Source organism: Antennarius striatus, chromosome 17, assembly GCF_040054535.1.
Source record: "Antennarius striatus isolate MH-2024 chromosome 17, ASM4005453v1, whole genome shotgun sequence".
NCBI lineage: Eukaryota > Metazoa > Chordata > Actinopteri > Lophiiformes > Antennariidae > Antennarius > Antennarius striatus.
In genome coordinates this window covers 8,869,095-8,885,623 of record NC_090792.1, presented here as the reverse complement: position 1 = coordinate 8,885,623, position 16,529 = coordinate 8,869,095, and the positions used below count along the sequence as shown (strand labels likewise).

The 16,529-nt window shown below is 41.6% G+C and overlaps 2 protein-coding genes across 3 annotated transcripts; one reads left to right on the top strand and one right to left on the bottom strand.

The window, feature by feature from the left end:
* Positions 1–552: 552 nt before the first annotated feature.
* mthfd1b (methylenetetrahydrofolate dehydrogenase (NADP+ dependent) 1b) lies at positions 553–12,975 on the bottom strand. 2 transcript variants are annotated; one of them, XM_068338386.1, is made up of 27 exons: positions 12,861–12,975; positions 10,426–10,510; positions 10,136–10,195; positions 9,993–10,046; positions 9,681–9,817; positions 9,450–9,550; positions 9,074–9,210; positions 8,608–8,719; positions 8,368–8,495; positions 7,754–7,851; positions 7,332–7,505; positions 6,586–6,722; positions 6,430–6,476; positions 6,234–6,341; positions 6,061–6,135; positions 5,874–5,976; positions 5,711–5,787; positions 5,337–5,477; positions 5,183–5,251; positions 4,835–4,946; positions 4,519–4,658; positions 4,357–4,398; positions 4,081–4,181; positions 2,079–2,256; positions 1,780–1,887; positions 1,484–1,636; positions 553–1,324 (listed from the first exon to the last, which is right to left on the bottom strand). In XM_068338386.1, exons 1-27 carry the CDS (start codon positions 12,872–12,874, stop codon positions 1,235–1,237), a joined length of 2,781 nt encoding a protein of 926 aa, XP_068194487.1. In that variant the 5' UTR covers positions 12,875–12,975; the 3' UTR covers positions 553–1,234. The 2 variants fall into 2 exon arrangements, with proteins under 2 accessions (XP_068194487.1, XP_068194486.1); XM_068338385.1 differs by lacking the exon at positions 12,861–12,975 and adding an exon at positions 12,295–12,410.
* On the top strand, positions 12,874–16,487 carry c17h14orf28 (chromosome 17 C14orf28 homolog). The gene is made up of 5 exons (XM_068338388.1): positions 12,874–13,010; positions 13,260–13,784; positions 14,826–14,915; positions 15,004–15,138; positions 15,589–16,487. The coding sequence occupies exons 1-5, from the start codon at positions 12,925–12,927 to the stop codon at positions 15,770–15,772; spliced, it is 1,020 nt and encodes a 339-aa protein (XP_068194489.1). The 5' UTR covers positions 12,874–12,924; the 3' UTR covers positions 15,773–16,487.
* The last annotated feature ends 42 nt before the right edge of the window (positions 16,488–16,529 follow it).

Genomic DNA, 16,529 nt, shown 5'->3' with positions numbered 1-16,529 from the left:
CTCATTCAGAATGCACTGACGCAAATTAACATTTTATAGCTTCATGTATAAAGTTAATAAGTCTGCAGTTTCTAATACATTTGGGAGAGGGGGGGTGAACAATGGACAAAGGGAAGAGTTTCACGGGAGAATATGTGTGATAGCAACATATGTGGAGAACCTCTTCAAATGATGAACCGTGAAGTAAAATAGGAAAAAATCTATGAAAAAAAAACTATGACTGAATTCAGTTCATTCAGCGTGGATGTCTGTGCCCAAGTCAATTTTTTATGAGGGGCAATTACAAACTTTTGAACAGTAGTGTATGATTATTACTTCTGTTATACTCATGTGTATCAGATACTTTATGTTTGACTGACTTACTGTTTTTATTCACTGTTGATGTTTTTCCTTTTATAGGCAGACAGGTGAGTTATCTTATGTCCTTACTGCTTTCTTTGTTTACCAGTATGAAAATGTGCATTGATAAAATTTACTTTCAGAAAGAAACAGACAGAAAACAAGTTCAATAAACACAAATTAAAAATAGACAATCACAAAAAAGGATTGATATTGTAAATTTTATTTGATTGTTGAAATTAGAAATGAGTGATTCACAGCATTGGAACAGTCCGGTCTCACAGCAACAGACATCAGGTATCGTTTGAAACTTTAAGAGGAGTTACAGGATGAGGCAGACAAAACATTAAAAAGACAAGATTTCTCAAAGACTAAAACAATATAAATCACTGAGTAAAACAGGATTATTTATTCCCAGCCTTTTCCTTTCATAAATTTATCCCGTAGTAACAGTAAATTCAAAAGATCAATTGAAGACAGTGTTTAGTGCACTCAAAATATTCACAAGCCGTTAATGCAAGACTCCAGGCCTGAATAAGAAATTTAACTGACTTGTAACCACATTCCTGAGGGATGTCTATTACAGTCCGTCACAAAGTGGCATCACCATCACCATCATCACCATCATCATCATCATAACAGGAATGATCTGTGCAGATTCTTAATTTACTGAACGACAAACAAAACGACAAAAGATCAGGTTTTTTTTGTTATACAGATGTCAGCATCTCAGTGAAAAAGAAATGAAAACAGCAGCAGCAGACTCCAGGGGCTTCGAGTTACAATTCATTATTGTTCTGTCTGAACAGGCAAACAAAAAATACACAAAACAGAAGATATCAACAGTGATCATCAGCGACAACTCCAGAATAAGACGGAAGCGCAGACCTCTGCTTCAGAAGAGGCCGTTGACCTGCTCAGTTACAGGGTCCAGGTCGATGTCATAGAAACAAGGTCTCGTGGGCAGACCAGGGATTGTGGGCATCTAGGAGGAACAGCACCAGTTTTATTGATGAATATACAGGTGTGTGTTTGGTTTTGTAGTCGGTGGCTGTGGAGCACTAAAGAGCCACACCTTCCCAAACAGGAATGGGCTTCACAAATGTGATTAAACAGGTATCGCCTGCTGAATCTGCGTTCTTACCGTGCCAACCAGCGGGAAAAGAAAGCCAGAACCCACACTGGCACGGATGTCTCTGATGGGCAGGATGAAACCTTTGGGCACACCCTTCTTATCTGCTTCATGAGAAAGTGACAGGTGAGTCTTCGCCATGCACATTGGCAGATTTCCAAAACCCTGAGGGAAGCAGCAATGAAAGCGTGTGTTAGTTCATTGATGAACCCGTTTCAAATCGTTCTTTATCTCCAGGCATGATGCCCTGAATTCGGCCAGAGAGAAGACCCAAACCGACTGGCTACAGAAAAAAATAAAGGGCTGACCTGTTTTGTGTAAAGTTCCACCTTATGTTGAGCCTCAGGAAGGAGCTCAATGTCATCTGCTCCATAGATCTTCTGGGCAATTATTCGTATCTTATCAGTAATAGGGAGCTAAAGAAAAAATAGAAACATACAGATAACAGTCTTGAAATTTCAAGGTGGATATGAAAAATACAGCATGTCTGATACCTTTATTCCCCTTCACAGAAGAAATCGTCATAATAAACACATTTAATGTCAAATTCGTTCATGCACTCAACGTTCGCTGCAAAAACGATGAAAGTCCATAACATGGTCCGTACCTCCAAATCATAGAGGAACTTGAATTTGTTTGGGGCCTCAGATGCCCTTTGAACAGCCTCACCGAGGGCCACTGCACCGGCGCCCCCTGCGGCCCAGTGGGTGCAGCGCACGGCATCAAAAGCTCCGGCAGCTTTGGCCACCCTGCAGACCAGATCCAGCTCAGCCTCAGTGTCTGTCCTGCAAGATGAGTCAGAAGAATGTCAGGCATTATAGGGACCTGGAAACACACCCCTTCAAATCAAAAAGATGAGAAATGAATGTAGAAAGTAGGAACACACAGACAAGTTATTAACTTAGGATTTAAAAGAATACGGGCTCAAAACAATAAGCCAGAAGTTGCTAAAATGCCTTATAATCTGATGAAATAACTAAACTTAAGTTAATAATGCTCTGCTGAGTCATCACTACAGAGAGACAGAGACTCCTTACATAGTGCATCCGATCCTTTGAGCCATTATTAATACAAAAACATCAATGAGTCCACCTTTTGTTAAAATAAACACGAGTCCTCTGAACAAATTCATCAGTATGTGACACATCCTCTGGAGGGTGGGCTTAAAATATTCACATCAATACTGACATCTGAAGAGACACGAGCACAGGGGACTCGGTTTACTTTCAGGTTTAGTGTATCATTTAATTTAGTGGGAAATTCAAAACATCTGCAGGTTTAACTGCTTACTAGTAAAGCTAGCATATTTATATTTAACGGCATGCTGCAGACAAGTGTACAGTATTTTCCGCACTATAAGGCGCACTGGACTGTAAGGCGCACCCTCAATAATTTGTTTTATAAGTTATTTCATATATGAGGCTCACCGGATTATAAGGCGCACACAATAAAAAATAAATAAAATTTATTTGATAAACTGCAGCGGCTGTAGTTGCGCAATCCGTCGACTACATAGAGCCGCGCTGCTCAGGCAGTCATGATTGTATTCATGACTTCCTGACTACCTTTGAATGGCCTCTATTGTTATGTCAATAACCCATTCTGAGCCTCATCAAGGAAATCTGATCACTTGATCACTTTGCCATCTTAGGCCCCGTCCACACGATAACAGATTTTTTTAAAAACGGAACTTTTTAAAAACGCATCGAAAACGATTCGTGTCCACACGACAGCGTTTTTAAAAAAATCTCCGTCCACACGTAAACACACCAGTGCGTTTTCAAAGACGGCTATAAGCATGCCAAACCATGTGGCGGCAGTATTGAGTCAAATTTTATCCAATAGGAATCCTCCGTGTTTTCTTGTCACAACACACGGGCCCATAAATATGACGTCACTGCGGTTTTCGTTGCAGGCAAGACGTCAGCTTTTTTAAAAAGTCGCAGATACGCCGTCCACACGACAACGCAGACCCAGCATTTTAAAAAAATCCACCTCGGCCAACATTTTTAAAAAGTTGCGTTTTCGTTCCGGTTATCTGCGTAAACGCAACAAAAAGGTTGCGTTTTTAAAATATCCGTTATCGTGTGGACGGGGCCATAGAAAGAAGTCAACACGTATATTAAAAAAACTGACATCAAAAACTGGTTAAATTCATTACGAGTGCAGTCAGAGCGGATTATTTCCTGATCTGAAGTTCGAAGCAGATATTTAAGCTCCGACTTTCGTCTTCGTTTATTAATTAAATATTGTTTCGATCCATCGGTAGTCCAGTCGGAAGTGAGGTGCAGCTATTTGCTGACTACCGTTGTTAGGGGGCGTGGGCCCGAGTGCCTTGAGGGTGCCGTGAGGATGCTCCTCTGGTGGCGGAGTGAGGCATGACTGGCGGCCAGACTGCCGGCTTTTTTTCAGCGATCATGTTTTTAACCAATATTAATATGAATATTAATCCATATATAAGACGCACCGGATTATAAAATTTTAGGCTTTTAGGTGCGCCTTATAGTGCGGAAAATACGGTATATGGACTAACAGACACATCAGTGAATCACTGATCGTCCAGTTTGTTGTGGGATGAGTTCACAACTGTGTCTTCATGCATCCCTTACTTGAAAGCGTTGACAGCCACCACCACCGACACGCCAAAGTGCTGCGCATTCTCTATCTGCTTCTTCATGTTGCTGCAGCCGTTCTCCAGCAGTTCCAGGTTCTGAAAGCAGGGACACATCAACGCATCTCTGTATCAGCTCGGGAGAAGGTTGAGTAAAGCACGAGTTCTCATTCTGCAAAAAGGAGTTATACTAAAGCTCATGTAGACGTCTAATGGACAACATGGATTAACTGACTTCATCAAAATACTACCGTTCAAATTTGTTGTGCTCTACCTCATCGATGTATTCCTTCGGCAGTGGCATCCCAGCAGTCACCTGAGCAAAATATAACATGTTTAAGTGAATTAAAAGCACATCAGTCGATTTCCATGGCAACACACCCAAAAGTGTTATTTGAAGGAAGGGCTGGCAGTCACTCCCCCAGAGCAAACTCACCGTTGGTCCTCCTCCGTGCATCTTCAGAGCACGGACCGTGGCCACCAGCACCACCACATGGGGCCTCAGGCCAGAGTAGCGGCACTTAATGTTGAAGAACTTCTCCATGCCGATGTCAGCCCCGAAACCAGCCTCAGTCACTGGGGTGGGGAGACAAAGTGGACATTAATGGTTATAAGAATGATGGAAAGTTACAATTCAGTGGAGGACTTACTACATCATTGATTTTAATGTCAATGTAGACACTACCTAACACATTAATCATTAAAAACCCTCCACAGAACAAGCTACCAGCCATTTTCTCATTTCCACTTACCAACAAATCCCTCTGGTCCCACCAGCTTCAAAGCAATTTTATCAGCCAGGATGGACGAGTTGCCATGGGCGATGTTGGCAAATGGGCCGGCGTGCACAAATACAGGATTTCCCTGCAGATTCAGACAATTCACACATAATTCAAGGCGAGGTTTGGACCATTACAACATAATCGGAGCAACTTTAAAATAATTGAAAACAATCAACTTGCAACAGTTTTTCTTTAAGTCCTAAACATTATAAACATATTCCTAATCGGGTTTCACAATCTCACAGCCAAGTTTTTGCTTTTGCAAGTAATTTTTTTTTGATCAGTCGAACTATATGTTAGCAAACATGTTTCACCAACCTCCAATGTCTGCATCAGGTTTGGCTTAATGGCATCTTTCATCAGCACAGCCAGAGCACCACTCACCCCCTGCAGAGGGAAAGAGACGATCACAGAAACCTCGATTCGACCACCAGCACTCATCACATCCTGGAGGAGAGTCCAGACCACTGACCAGGTCCTCGGTGGTGACGGGCTGTCCGCCGCGGCTCGTGGCCACGACCATCTTGGCCAGTCGCTGACGCATGTCCTCCAGGCTGCTGGTGAGTGCGAGGACCGCCATGATCTCACTGGCCACCGTGATGTCAAACTGGGCCTGTTGGAGACAGAAAGAGTGTTCGTCCTCTTTATCTCCAACAACACAGAAAAGGAAATAATTTTCCTGAATCCAGACATCTGATACAACATATAACATATTCTGTGGGGGATGAAAGATTAGCCAACAGGTAGCGCACTGGTGCTAACAGTTATGTTGTAGATAGTGTCACACTACTTCCTGTATAGTGTGCCAAATATACAATTTATTCACTTTGAACTGCATGTTTTTACCTCTCTTGTATAACCTTTCTCAGTTGGTGATTGGCCGATGGTGATCTTCCTCAGAAATCGGTCATTTGTATCCAGCACTGAATTGTAAATGAAGAGCAGGTGGGGGTTACAGGGATGGAACATGAGGCCTACAGACTTATCTAGTGATCGCTCTGCTGTTCACCTCTCTGCCAGGTGACAGAACTCGGATCCATGTCCAGGCGTGCGAAGCGGGTGATCTCTTCGTCTGACAGCGACGAGGGGTCTGTCTTCTCGATACCCAGTCTCTACAAGAAGCAGAATATTTACACATCTGATGTGCCTCATTTTCTGGAGTGACTTCACTCTGTGTCTGTGATACAAACACTCACTTTTAGTCTGTTGATCTGGATGGGGGAGAACTTCCTCTCTCCCCCACTGAGTGGGACCAGACGATTATACAGAGCCTGAGAATGCATACAGAGAGAAAGTTAACAATCCATTACTTCACTGACAAAGATAATATTTTTTAAAGGGGTCCTATTAGATAAAATGGAGCTCCCACCTTGTCAGTTTGTGTAGACTCGTGGAACATTCGAGCGTCAATCGCTGCAGCCACCAAGTTGTTGGCAGCTGTGATGGCATGAATGTCTCCGGTGAGATGGAGGTTGAACTTAAATGAAGAGATTTATCAATTCAATACATTTGTTGTCCTTGTTTGGTTTAACAGTGCCAAACTTGTAGCAGTAAAAGTACAGTACCTCTTCCATTGGAATGACTTGAGAGTAACCACCTCCTGCAGCACCACCTGTAGGCAGAGGATAGAACTACACATTCACCTCCACTCACAGATCTATACTTCAGCAGCCTGTAGCCCACGTGGCCCCTCAGTGTCTTCATGAATGTCCAAAGCTCACCTTTAATGCCAAAAGTGGGGCCCTGCGACGGCTGTCGGACGCAAGCGAACACATTGAGCTTCATGTGGGCTCCGAGAGCCTGCACCAGGCCGATGGTGGTGGTGCTCTTCCCTTCACCCAGAGGGGTGGGCGTGATGCTGCAGACAGAAAATCTTCATCAGAGGGGCCAGTAATGACTACTTTGGGGCAAAAAAAAAAAAATCAATGTGGGTCACTATATCAGGCCGTAAAAGGATATTTCATATTAAGTATTTTATTCTGAATGTAAATCTTGAAATAATCGAATAATTTTATGAGATTGTTTTGCCGGGCTAAGTTGTCATGTTGAAATTATAATTTATAAAAGCATTGTGCTTTCTTTTAAAAAATTAGTTTTCCAGATTCTATTATGATATTTTTATATATGTGAATATCACATTAATTAAAACAGTCTTCTTCTGAACATTAACTACAAGAGATTCGTTTTAGAAAACAAAAAACAGAATATTAGAAATGAGCGAATTCACATAATTGAGTATTTTTTCCTACTTTGTTAACTTAAATATCATAACCAGCTTGGTGTTTTGTTTTGGGGGGGTTTCTAACACAAGAAGAGACATTAAATCAAAATTAACATACAGTATTTTGCTTTCAGGAAACTCCTTGAGAGCAAGAAGATGTCGCACTGACACAGACACACAGAAACAGACACACTAATCCACACCGACTGTAAATCAATGCTACGGACTAAGAACAGTGCAGCATACCCAGTCACCACCACATATTTTCCGTCCGGCTGAGCCTGCAGGCGTTTGATGACACTCAGTTGGACTTTGGCTTTAGTCTTCCCATAGAGCTCCACTTCATCAGAGAGCAGGCCTACCTCCCTTGCCAGAAGATCAATGGGTTTTGGCACACAGGAGCGAGAAATCACTATGTCACTGTCAGGAGGTAAAAATAAATACAACACATGGAATCAGTTTTTTAAGCCGCACATAGAAAGAAGACAGCAAAAATGGCAGAATACAGAATATATTACACATAATACGATCAGAGAGACTGGGACTGACGCAGTAAATTAAACCAGCTCATTTAAACATTAACCAAAATTAACAAGTCCTTCAGTGACCAGTCAAAAGATCAGTAAAGAAAGAGATGAGATGAGATGAGATGAGATGAGATGACAAACCTTGGCACTGGCTTCTGGAGGTTGAGTTTAGTGTAAGAAATGTTCCACTTTCCAGGTTGATGGCTTTCCAGGAATCGTTTTGCACTCAACACTGTGTTCTGCTCACACACAGACACAGTCATGGTGTTTTTGTTTCTCAACTCCGTATACAGTAATCCCTCGCGCATTCGAGCATCACCTCATTGCAGATTTTTTAGTAGGCAGTCACGTGATACCGTACGCGCATTCTATTGACTGACGGCATCCAGAAGTGCGCTACATTCCGTGAGTCTCGGACTTCCGTTGGCCACAAAAGTGTTTTAAACAGTCGATAAGAGTGTGGGAAAGGTAATAAAGATAGAAGGTGGTTTCATATCAGTATGGGAAGGGTTCATAAACATTTAAATTACCGTAAATAATAAGATAAATAGTTTGTTGCTATATTGCAGAATTTGTTATTAGCGTGTGGTTCCTGGAACATATTAACCGAGAGTAACGAGGGCCCACTGTACTGCACTCGCTCATGCTAGTGATTAGCATTTCTAGATTTACATTGCTATATTTATTGAAAACATTCACATTGGGAGGCGTAAATAATGTCAAAATAAAGTTATAGTTGATGATCCAGATCTTACCGCCATCAGCATAGCCACAGTCATGGGTCCCACACCACCAGGAACAGGAGTGATGAAGCCCGCCTGTTCTTTAGCAGAGTCATAGTGGACATCACCCACAACCCGCTTCCCATTTGATTTAGTGTCATCTGAAAGACATGGAGAGAACATCTAAAGTAAATTCCTTAAAAAAATAAATCAAAAAAAGTCTTTGAATTTTTCCTCACTGTCTTTAAATTAAAAACAGCTGGAGATTCCCACCTGGAATGTGGTTGATACCACAGTCAATGACAACTGCTCCCTTCTTAATCCACTCTCCTTTCACCATCTCTGCTTTCCCGATGCCGACGACCAGGATGTCAGCTTTGCCCACCTGGACACAAACATCAATGAACGATCAGAAGACAACAGCAATACTAGCAGACATTATGTTATTTATAATTACAAGATGTGGCTGCACTGATGTTGTTGATGGAGTTTCATGTAGCAATAAGAAAAACTTTAATCCATTCTCCTGATTAATTTTCACAAGGGGGCAAAATGATTGTTATCCCATTTTTTAAACAGCTGGAATGTTTTACATCAAGCAGAACAGTAATGTGTCCTTGGATGATCACAAAATTTTTAATATTTCATGTCTTAATGAGACTGGATTGGCTGATGGTCGCTAGGATGAACGTGCTCCGTGGCTGTATGGCCGGGTTGGGTGCAGGCGTGACTAACGTACCTCTCCGGGGAGATCGGCTGTTTTAGAATGGCAGGTGGTGACGGTGGCGTGGTTCCACAGCAGCAGGTCATGCATCGGTGCACCCACGATCTTACTGCGACCAATCACCACGGCTCTCTTCCCTGCCAAAGACACACCTGTAGAGAAGGATTAGATCCATCCATCAATGCTGATGACTTCATTCAGTAATTTATTGTACATTCTCACAGTACAGATCTGTGTAGGTTCTCAGTTATCCAGGTCATGGTTATCCAAAACTGTTTAAATCAATCCACTGGACTTTAAGAAAGAAAGTTTTCAAGAAACTTTCTTAAAGTCCAGTGGATTGATTTAAACAGTTTTGGATCACAGAACAGATATTTAACCGTTTGTGTACCAGTTTGTTTGATTAACTCCATGCAACCATTGGGTGTGCAGGGGATGAAGCAATCACCCAAGTCCCCACGAGACAGCTTCCCCGCATTTATGCTGGTCAGTCTGAAAATGTACCAAAACACAATGAATACAGTAAATTAACCAAAATGGGATTTTTTTTCATTGAGCCAGACTCAAAAAAAGTGAGAAACAGGCTGAAGATGTCTTGATCTTTATTAATGGTTGTGCCTACCCGTCCACATCCTTCTCTGGGGCCACGGCGTTGGTGACTTTCTCTGTGTTTATGGTGTGGATAGAGTCCAGAGGCAGCTGCACAATGAGGCCGTGGATGGATGAGTTCTCATTCACCTCTGTGATAGCGTGAAGAACCTGCAAACACACAGACGTTACACTCTCATCTAGTTTGGGTTTTCCTTTGCCCTACTGACCCTGCTTTATTTTGGCACCAGCAGAACTGGAAATCTAAAAACTGACTTGTGTCTTACTGGATTGAAAATCCTCCGTCAACCGTGGTAATGTTTAAAACCTCCACATCCATTCTCACCTCCGCCTCAGTTGCCGTCTTGGGAAGTCTCATATGTGTGGCATTTATTCCAATCTGTGCACATGACAAAAGAGATTAGGCTGAGTTGGACTACAAACAGAAGGCAGAAGGACATGTTGTTTGTCAGGAAATTATCTTTGCACCTCTGCTGCTGCCTTTAGCTTCATGCTGATGTACAGATTTGAATCATCGCGATCTCCAACCTGTATTGACGACAAGTATCACTCTGTATGTAAGAACAGGCCCTCTACCATACAAATACATGTGTTCATAAAAGTCTCCATGCAGGGATGACAATGGCACACATATGATCAAAGGTCTTGCCTTCATATCTCTATGTGGAGTGCGATACCAACGTAAATGACAAAATTAGCTAACAAAACATCCAGAAATATTTCCCATAATATGTGAGATGTTCTCATCTCATGCTAACCTGTAAAACCACAAGACCAGGTCTAAAGTTGGGGTCCTGAAGCTTCATCTGATCAACATCCTTCTTCAGGCGATCCCTCACCTGCCTGTGAACAAAAGGGAATAAACACACAAGTGAATTTTTATTCTCAGTGCAGCGATAGCTCACAAATGACCTGCAGGATCGTATGGTACACAGGACATAGACCCCATACATTTTTTCATAAAGCCAGACACATTTGCTATGTGGTAGTGGTTTGTTAATCATTTTAAATTCAATATCAACTACATGAGCAAGTCAGGTCCATCTGCAAATTCTTATCATTGGTCTTTGTTATACATCGAAAGGTTTGCTTATGGAATTGATGGCTTATCTGTTCCCTTGACAGTATGCAAACACAAGGTTACTGAACTTTAAATCAACATATTGCAAGATGTCTCTCTACATGAAGCTCAATCATGACTGCATTTCATTTGCCTTCTATTTATGTAATCGATCATACAGTTAATCAATTTAATTGACCTACTGTGCACCAGAAGAAAGGCAGAGATACTGGAAAACCTTTAAAGACTGACTGGTGGTTGTGTTTTAATATAAAGCATCTATGTGCATAAATTGAAATTTATCAGCAGTGATGATGGAATACACCATGTTACTACTGATTATGGACGCATGACACAGTGGAGTGACACCAATTTGGACGGCCATTCACGTGAACTCAGACAACTATTGACCTGGTGGCCTTGTAGCTTTATATTTAAAAGGAATCATCTAACAATTCATCCACTGGTGATTTCTATTAAGGTAAATGAAAACATACTTCATTATTATGTCTTCAAACACTGGGTGTTCAAAAGTCAATAAATGACCTTTGTAAAAGCATTATTTAGGATATGATCTTCCATCACTTTCTTTTTTTAAGTGCAAATGGAGGAATCTTTATCTACTTGCATAAAAACATTTTGGGATGTCTAAATTCTGACTCACTGATCAAAAAAAGGATATATTCCCATAAACAGTCATACAATATACAGTAATGATTTTGTTGTGCTTCCATTGCATCAGTTATGCCAAATAACAGATAACAAATAGAGTTTTGTGGTTGTGATAAAGGACATTTCTCGAGGAGCAAACACACAATCTCATCTGTGAGGTTTGTCCAGAACAATTACTGAAGCATCGGCTTTTGTCCAGCTTTACAGAGACATGGTTCACCGAGTGCATGGATTGAACAGTGGTATAAAACCACTGAACTAATGACAGCTGTGAGGAGAATCAGGGTGCAAGCAGCCATGTCTTGTGACTTGCACAAGCAAATAATTACATGTCTGTCTGCCACGTGTATTTGCTCAATCTTTTGATTGGCGAGCATTTTTATTAATCCAGGACAAAATGAAACATACAGCTTGTTTTGCAGGTGATTGTATTTTGTATATCTACGTTTTATGAGCCTCACTCCTGGAACAACAGGGCAAAGATCAGATCCCACTAGCAGTGTCTTACATAACGCTAAAAGATCTCCCTTCATTCATTCCATTACACAGGGTAAGGTTCAGTGGGAACATATAGACTAATCTAAATAGATGCAAACACAATTCCTATACAGCTTAAATACCTTGCACCCATCTTTCACGTGGACAGATGCATGACCGACAAAGCAAACAACAAACAAAACAAACATGAACCGCTGTAAAAACGAGTTTAATCTATGTAACAGAAGTATAAAAGTTGTTTTTGATTTAAGAAAAGTTAACACTAAAACCAGTGGGTAACTTGAACTAGTGGCTGCTTAGATGTATAATTAGCTAAGCAACAGTCACATGCTGGTTATTACATCTGTTTAACTATTTTGAGAATGAATAAATGTAGCGGATAAGATGTGAAACTTACGCCGAAACCGCTTTCCCACTTAAAATTTGAGCTGACATCTTTTGGTCCAGAATGGTCGTGTTCTGAGGTGCTTGAGTTTGTTGCAGACCCAAAGAGGAGCTTGTGGCGCCGGCCGAAAACTTTTAAGCTCAATGGAGAAACGTTGGAATCGACGGCAATGGCGCAGGATCCTTTCAAAACCCCAAGTCTTCTATTGAAAATTAGCGTATACAATTTCTGGAATAACACTGAACGTAGAAACTGACAGCGTAAAACGATATGACGTCATAAAAACGCGGGGGAATAGACAGACTGTCAGCCGTGATAACCAATCATATACTCTCTACGAAGCGTTAGTAGAACCTCACAGCCAATCGTTCCAATCGCTGCTATACCGCCCATTAGGGGGCGGGGGAAGAGGCGGGACTTGAGACAATGTAATCGAGTCGAGTCAGCAGAGGGCAGCACTGTATTTACACTGAGATTATTGGTTTGATAAAACAAAGTAGTGCTCTTATGAGGCTAAGTTAACGTGGGCTAGAGACTGTTTTCATAATTTATACACATGTCACCATTCAGATATTCACCTTAAAGTATGCATTGAAACCAGACTGGAGGTCCGCTGTGAGACATGAAGAAATATAAAGAGCTATGGAGAGTCGTTTCTGTGTTCTGGACGACACCGAAGACCTCCAAACGCTGATTTCAAACACGGCCAACAATCTCCACGTCGACAGGTAGGTTGATGGCGTTATTGAAGGAGCAAATCTTCGAGCTGTCAGTCGCTGGGAGGACGACATGTAAACCCGTCAAGCATTGGCTTGTTTGGGATATGGGATATGTTTACACAGCTTTCCAGTTGTAGTTAAACCCACCTCCTTCCAGCATTACCCAGCCCGAACCCATCAGCGCAACAACCGAAGCCTCCTCCACGTGGAACGTGTCTGTCTGATCTGCTGCCCACTGACATGCATGTTTCCCGTTAGGTCCAAGACGCTGTTTGAGGAAATCCGAGCCTCCATCAGCAATATTGATGAAGAGGACCGCGCCTTCTGGAGGCCTGTGCTTCCTTGGGGTGGTGTGTTCGCCATCAAGGCAGGACGGAAGGCGATATCACGCACCCCTCTGTACGTCAAGATCAACCTGAAGAACACATGCACCATTGATGGCTTCCTGATGATCCTCTATGTGATCCTGCGGGACAACCAGAGCTTTCCACAGGAGCTGGCTGCCTTCCTGGGCAAGCAGTTTGTGGAGCATTTCCTTTACCTGATGGATTCCTGTGACTACACCACAGTGAAGATGTTGTGGATCTGGGACAGGATGTCTAAAAGACAGTACCGTTCTGAGATCCACCAGGCAGCACTTGAGATCGACCTGTTTGGTAATGAGCACAAGAATTTCACAGAGAACCTGGAGAACCTCATGTCCACCGTACAAGAGAGTCTGTGTACGAACTGGAGCTGCCCAGCACGTTTCCAAGAGCTCGTCCAGACGACGATCAGCATCAGGTATCATTATACTGCACATAGGCAGTGTAATATCCTGATGCTCACCCTGTGGACATTAGCAGAGGTTCTGGGTCAGAACGTAGGCTCGAATCAACAACCAAATGTCAAAAATATCAAATGTCCTCATGGAGTTTGTCCCAGCAGGAAGCCAGTGTCAACAGTTGTGATATTACTCACTCCTCAGGTCATCTGGTTCACAACCCTTTCTGAGAATGGGCTCCGTTCCATTCCATTACTGACCTTTAACAATCTATGCTCGTCATTTAGGTGCTATGAAGAGAGCACCACAAGATCCATTTTATTGGTCCTCATAGCCCAGTATCGATCCATTGTCCCCAGTAAAGTTTCACATTGCAGTTTTGATCATTTGTATCTGTCAGTGGATTCATTAGACAGTTAGTATAGGTAACCTATTGACAGACCTAAAAGCCTGATAGATTATATTAATCTAATTGGCTACTCAAGAACGATTTGTGGTTTTAAAAGAACACAGATTGTGGTATTTGTAATTAATCCACCCCCTGAATAAACACTGGATCCATGCGAGCGCTGGCTTTCTGCCTTTACATCAAAATAGTAACAAGATTTTTTTAACATGCAAAATTCTAGCTGTGTTCAAGGCTAAATGTTTGAACAATGCTACAAATGCTAGATAGAAGTTTGCTATCAAGTAGGGAAGTAGTGTTATCAGTCATTATCATTTGACGTCTGTGCTTGATAAAATGCTAAACATACATAACAATCTTTGTAATAAATAAGACAGAAATGTTAACACTTTTGGGGTTTTTTTCATAAAGACTAATTTAAAAAAATATTTTGACCTTTATTGCTAGTTGTTTCAGGGTTAGTTCATATGAGCAGCATTCAAAAAGCTAATATAGTCCTGGGGGTCCCAGAAGAGCTTTATGTGTCATCTCTCCAGTCTAATGTGTCATTACATGGACTTTTCTTTCACAGTGCAGACAGTTATAATTAACAACATGTTATGGGTTTTTTTAATTTGTATTCATGTCTCATAATTTCTCTGAATTTTTTCTCCAGCCCTGCACATGAGTTACCTCACAGCGACCCCATTCAGTCAGCTGTGGACGAGTTCTTCTGCCCCAAGATCCTCTTTTGCTCACAGCTGGGGTAAGACACATGGAGGCTGTTCTTCATGTTTTAGTTCCATTTCCATTTTATCCCACTTCCTTGAATAATCCATCTTTTCTTTGAACAGGTGTGATGGTCTTCGGGAATTCTCCCAGAGGGTTTTCCGCCGTGGACCGCCACCCTTTGTGATTCTTAACATGCAGCAGTGGAAGTCAGAAGAACTGTCCTACGTCCCCTACCATCTAGCTCTCTGCCAAACCAGGTTTGGAGTGTGTTTCTATTTGTTCAGTATACTTGACATGATGCAAAATGTTTACCTTTACAGCAGGAAGTAGTTTGTTAACTACTGTCACCTAACATGGTTTGTTGGAGAAGGCTGATACGTTTTTAGAGTCTACTTCTGAAATTCAGTTGTTTTCGGTTTTCTAAGCTGCAGTGATTTTTTTTGGTGTAGTTTTTAAAGATGTAATTGTGTGAAGTTAAATAGAAATAAATCCATCCATCCATTTTCCTGACCGCTTTGTCCGCTGTAACTGTCAGCAACACAAATATCCAGCACTTGATATTTGCAAAGTAGCTGTCATTGTGTAAATTGTTATTATTGTTCGGTATCCATTTCTGTTCTCTTGTTTTTATTAAGCTGTTTCCCCTGTTGCCCCAGATCAAATAGAAAAAATATCCACTGACAGTGCGACAACTCTTTTGTCCACAGGTATTCGCTGGAGGGCGCCACACTCTTCAACAAGGAGGAGCATCACTACTCTGCAGCCTTCCGAATAGACGGCTGCTGGCTGCACTACGACGGCCTGAGGGGCAACAACCTGATCCTGCTGCACAAACCACCAGAGCTGCTGCTGCTCTCCTCTCTGGTCTACATCCGTGCCTCCAACAAGTGAACTCCTCTTGAGTAGAATTGGGATTCCAGAGCGAAAATGTTCATCCGTCCTTCTTGTGATTCTTTGGTTACACTGGGAGCATTACTTCACTGTAATCAGGTTTCCTTAAATTGATTTCTGTCCCCTGAATACAAACCTAAAGCTTACTGTGCAGCATGATAAGTGATTCTATATGCACATGCTTGGAATCCAAGAATGCAATGGACTATAATAGTTCTGTGTTGATGTGCATAAATATAAGTAAAACAACTGTCAGGTTTGTTAAAGGGATCTCAGTGTTAGGAAGTATCAGGTGTTAAGCAGAGTTTGTATTGCATTTCCCATCAATAGATAACAATTTTGGCAGTTTAATTTTATATTTATGCATATCAGAGCTTTTGATTATTATTTTTTTATTCACAACTGTTCTCTAAGATAGAACCAAAAAAGGCCAAGGATATCATGTTAGAGTTCTGTTCTTTGTTTTAATTTCCGGCTAGTTTGGTTTGGTGGTCACCAAGCTGACCGCAAGTCCACACACATTCACAAATGTTTCAACACTAGCTCAGCACACACTGCAGTCCTTTATGCAGAAATGATGTATTTGAATGATTTTTGTTAACCACAGGATTGCTGGTATCACACAGTGCCTCTGCCAAGTTTATAAAAAAATCCTGTTGTGATTAGCTTTTGGGTTTTTTTTATATGCTGAGATTGTCTTTGTAATGCAAATACAAATATTTTGAAGTACACAACTGTATTTGAGTCATTCTGTCAC

Coding starts and splice junctions, on each gene's coding strand:
- mthfd1b (XM_068338385.1), bottom strand. CDS start 12,332: ATGTCAGCTCAAATTTTAAGTGGGAAAGCGGTTTCGGC. Junction 10,196..10,425: donor CTGGTCTTGTGGTTTTACAG/GTTAGCATGAGA, acceptor TCGTCAATACAG/GTTGGAGATCGCGATGATTC. Junction 7,852..8,367: donor CTGTGGCTATGCTGATGGCG/GTAAGATCTGGA, acceptor GTGTGTGAGCAG/AACACAGTGTTGAGTGCAAA.
- c17h14orf28 (XM_068338388.1), top strand. CDS start 12,925: ATGGAGAGTCGTTTCTGTGTTCTGGACGACACCGAAGACCTCCAAACG. Junction 14,916..15,003: donor CTCTTTTGCTCACAGCTGGG/GTAAGACACATG, acceptor TTCTTTGAACAG/GTGTGATGGTCTTCGGGAAT. Junction 15,139..15,588: donor CTAGCTCTCTGCCAAACCAG/GTTTGGAGTGTG, acceptor TTTTGTCCACAG/GTATTCGCTGGAGGGCGCCA.